This window comes from Berghia stephanieae, chromosome 11 (assembly GCF_034508935.2).
Source record: "Berghia stephanieae isolate SIO BIC M18660-M18661 chromosome 11, UCSD_Bste_1.3, whole genome shotgun sequence".
In the NCBI taxonomy this organism is placed as follows: domain Eukaryota; kingdom Metazoa; phylum Mollusca; class Gastropoda; order Nudibranchia; family Aeolidiidae; genus Berghia; species Berghia stephanieae.
In genome coordinates this window covers 10,533,908-10,538,431 of record NC_088370.1, presented here as the reverse complement: position 1 = coordinate 10,538,431, position 4,524 = coordinate 10,533,908, and the positions used below count along the sequence as shown (strand labels likewise).

The 4,524-nt window shown below is 36.2% G+C and overlaps 1 protein-coding gene across 1 annotated transcript in view; it reads right to left on the bottom strand.

Moving 5' to 3' along the window:
• The window catches only part of LOC144957300 (tubulin alpha chain-like), a 3,399-nt gene extending 2,310 nt beyond the window's left edge, over positions 1–1,089 (bottom strand). Inside the window, exon 1 of the mRNA XM_078888422.1 lies at positions 928–1,089. Within this exon, the coding sequence (XP_078744548.1) occupies positions 928–930 (3 nt within the window). The 5' untranslated portion in view covers positions 931–1,089. The remainder of the gene's footprint in view (positions 1–927) is intronic.
• Positions 1,090–4,524: the final 3,435 nt, after the last annotated feature.

The following is a 4,524-nucleotide window of genomic DNA, read 5'->3' as shown; positions in this document are numbered from 1 at the left end:
AGAAACAAGGTTGCTTGTTACCCGTGGACTCAACTTTGGTCAGTCTGCTAGCAGCGCGTCGAAAGCTTTATGGCCTAGTACCAGAGAATAACGATAAAGAAAATGAAGTTATAGAAAGTAAAAGAAAAATAAATAAAAGCAGTCATTAAGGGGAGAATAAGGATTTGTTCATATAGCTATTACAGTATGATGTGATAATAAAAGAATAAGAAAAAAAAAACACAACAAAATACAAAAAAAAAAAAAAAAACAAAAAAAAACAAAAAAAAAAAAAACAACAGCCCCCCCCCCCCCAAAAAAAAAAAAACCCCAACAAAACAACAACAATAAAGAACACAAACAAATAAAAGCAAAACAGCTTAAACTTTTAAATAAGCGAGTACCATTGAAAGGCGAAACCATTTTGATTTAATATAAAAAGAAAACAACAACAACAAAAACAAACAAAAAAAAAGAACGAAAAGAAATAAAAAAATAAAAACACCAACACCCACCCACTCCAAAAGACAAAAAAAAAAAAAAACAAAAAAAAAAAAACATAAAATAAAAACAAAGCAACAAGCAAAACAACAAACAAACCGAAAAACAAAGCAACACAAAAAAACAAAAGACCCCGCTCCTTTTTTTTCAAAACAAAAAAACAAAACAAAAAAAAAATACAAAATAAAAACAAAACAGAACAAAACAAGACAAAATAACCGAACAAAACAACAAAAACATTAAAAAACTAACAAAACAAAAAAAAAAAACAAAAAAATTAGAATTAAAAAACCCCCCAAAAAACCCCCAAAAATACTTTTTGCTCTTTGCCTAAAATTAAAGGCCAAAAGAAAAGAAAAAATACCGGAGTATAACACACCCATAAATAAATTTCAAATTTTAAACTTAAAACATATGTAAACAAAAAATGCAAAGAGTGCTACATACCATGGTTGCAGATGGGCTTTATATCAATGTTGTATGCGGTTACAATAATTTTAAATATAATAATAATAAGAAGAATAATAGATAATATATGAAAAATTGAACCACAAAATTGGCTATATTAATAAGGATGCCTTTCCATGAATGTAAAGTTTATTAAAACAACCCCTTACAAGCCATTGAAATGTAGTGGAATGGGGATAATTGACTTTTTAAAAAAATTTTAAATGTTATCTATGGTTCATATCTGGTGCATGCCAGATAACTTTCATATGAAACAACCACCACGGTGTATCTACATGCCAAAGTTGAAAAGGTAAAAAAAAAATAATTTAAAACTCAAAGTTTTAATTTAAAGACATTTTGATTTTAAACACATTTAAATTTCAGTAATTTAACTCACTCAACCCTAACACCCACTATATCCGTAGTATACCAGGGGTTACTTTTTACCCCATGCCCATTTATTACGTTTTTATGAGACAAATTATAGGCGTAGTATCAAACCTAATGTTTTTAGTTTTTACATGTTAATGATAGTTGAATAAAACTATCTATGTACATGCTAATTTTTCAAACATTTTTTTCCAATTTTGAAAAGTAGCGAAAATCTCTAGGATCGAGTGAGTTAATAGGCGACTCGTCCGTTTCAAATGCAGTTTGTGATAAAACAATGTGGGGCAAAGTCATACAAATTCTAAGGACGCTTGATATTATTACCGACAAATTATATAAATCTATTTATAATATTCATCACCGAGATAACTATTTTGATCATTTTCATCTATAAAAACGTGAAGTTCGAAGCTTTTCAAGGGCTGGATGTATGTATATATAATAATGTGTGATTCTTAATTCACGCAGGAAAACATTGCGTTCTTAGACACAAGCCAATATGGCTGAAAGGAATTGCTTTGTGCATGCTTGTGACAGCCATATTTAATAAATTACACATACTGATCTGCCTCGCGGGGTACCGATAACTCGCAAAGGAACCTGTATCGATCCCGGGTGCCGTGGATATTTTTTTCTACCTCATTGTCCACCCAAACGCGATTAAGTAGCTGGGTTTGTTAGATCTGGCGGAAAGTACTTCGCGATATACTGACGTTATAATGGAAGGGTTGTAAGGCCGTTTTAACAAAACAGAAACTCGATGAAACTAATTGGGCCATATTCTACTGTATCAAATAGACTCCCCCCACCCATCTATTTTTTATATTTGATTGGAAGAAAACTATTTTATACACCATATCTCGCCTCGTCTAAATTATGAAAGGCTCAAAATGCGCATCCCTCCCCCCCCCCCTACCTTCTATGGAATAGGTAAATTGCGCCTCCCCCCCCCCCCCCCCCCGCCTTTTATATATAGAAGCCAAACTGCCCCCCCCCCCCCGCCCTTTATCCCCCCCCCCCCCCCCCCCCCCCATTTCAAGTTGATACAATAGAGTACGGGTCTGAACGTAGCCATCGGTATGTTATAGCCTGACACTGAAAACCAAAAGGACTGGCAGTTTGACGTCATTATTTGGTTTTTGCACCGTCTAGTGAGTTGTCACCATCTCTGCCTCTGCCAATCTTAGCATTTAGGTCCCCCCATGCAGTTAACTCGGCAAAGTTACAAGAATGGTTTGCCATTGCCTATTCTTGTCGCCCTCTGCAGTTGGCCAGCTTGACCTGTTACCGTTCGACACCACGAGGAGGTTGCAGTAGGGCTTGATGATGATCTATCTTTGCAGACTTGGCATCATCCATTTGTCGAACTGAGGCAGAGATGGTGACATAATCGGACCACATGGACTCGGAGACAGAAATGAACGAGGAAACATCTGGGCAGATTGGTGTAGAACAAATAAATTAATGATTTCAAACACCTGGTTTCAACAACACCCAAGAAGAACCTGGACATGGCAATCACCAGGGGACAGAGCAAGGAACCAGATAGACTTTATAGCAGTATCATCAAGATTCAGAAATGGCATATTAAATTGCAAAACCTACCCAGGCGCCGATGTAGACAGTGACCATGTCCAAGTTGTTTGTACAATAAGGATAAAGTTTAAAGCTATTCAGAGAACAGCTGGTAGAATAAAGAGGGATTACAGGTTATGCAAAGACAATGGCATACAAACAAAAATGAGAGAAGAATTTGAAAATGCACTCATGATACAAAGCCAAAGTGAACCTGATAATGAAAAATGTGAAAAACAATTTGATATATTCCAAAAGTGTGTCAAAGCAACTGCAGAAAAGCATTTACCAATAGCTCAAATAAACAGCAAAAAGGAATGGATGACAAATGAAATTCTAAACCTATTTGAAGAAAGACGAAAATGCAACAGAGGGTCTGCAGAATACCAAACATTGAACAACCACATTAAATCCAAATGCATCGAGGCACACGAGAACTATCTAGACTGGAAATGCTGCGAAATCGAAAGAGAATACAAACCCAACCCCCAACAAGCTCACCAAAGAATAAAAGAACTATCAGGGAAAAGGAAAAGCAAAGCAGCAGGAAGTTGTATCCAAAACAAACAAGGGGAACTGCTATTTGAAGAACAACATATAGAAAGCCGATGGGTAGAATACATAGGCGAACTGTACAATGATCCAAATAGAAATGAACCACCACTGAAATTCAAAGAACCATTAAGCGGACCAAACATCACCAAAAGTGAAATTGAACATGCCATGGAACGAATGAGGGATGGTAAAGCAACAGGCCCTGATGAAATATCTGTAGAGGTATTAAAAAGCCTAGGAGATCTAGCAATTGATGAACTTCACATATTATTCAACAATATATACAATACTGGGAAAATTCCAGAAGATCTCTGTAACTCTATTTTCATAGCAACACCAAAGAAAGCAGGTGCAGTCAGATGCGAAAATTTTAGAACTATAAGTTAAATAAGCCACATCAACAAAATACTGTTGCGTATAATTATCAACAGGCTAAGGAATAAGATTAACCCCGAAATCGCAGAAGAACAATATGGATTCCAACCTGACAGAGGGACAAGGAACGCAATATACCTCCTCCGTGTTTTAAGTGAAAGAGCTATACAGGTTCAGACCCCACTATACCTCTGTTTTGTCGACTACAAAAAAGCTTTTGATAGAGTACGCCACGAAGAAATACTAAAACAACTGCACTCCATTGGCGCTGATGAGAAAGACCTCAGACTCATGCAAACATTATACTACACCCAGCAGGCATCTATCAAAATCGGAAACTCTACAGGAAATTCCATTCCTATTAAGAAAGGAGTCCGTCAAGGGTGTGTTGCCTCACCAGATCTGTTTAATCTATACCAAGAAACAATCATGAGGGGCATAAATAATATGGAGGGAATAAAAGTGGGAGGTCACAACATAAATAATATAAGATACGCAGACGATACGGTACTCATTGCAACATCAGAAATCCAACTTCAAAAGATTGTTGACAAAGTGGTAGTAGATAGTGAAGCCAAGGGAATGGAAGTGAATATCACCAAAACGGAATGCATGGTAATACAGAAAAACCCCAAAAACAACAACACCTGCAATATAACGATTCACGGCGAGCAACTTACCAACGTAGAAAGTTTTAAA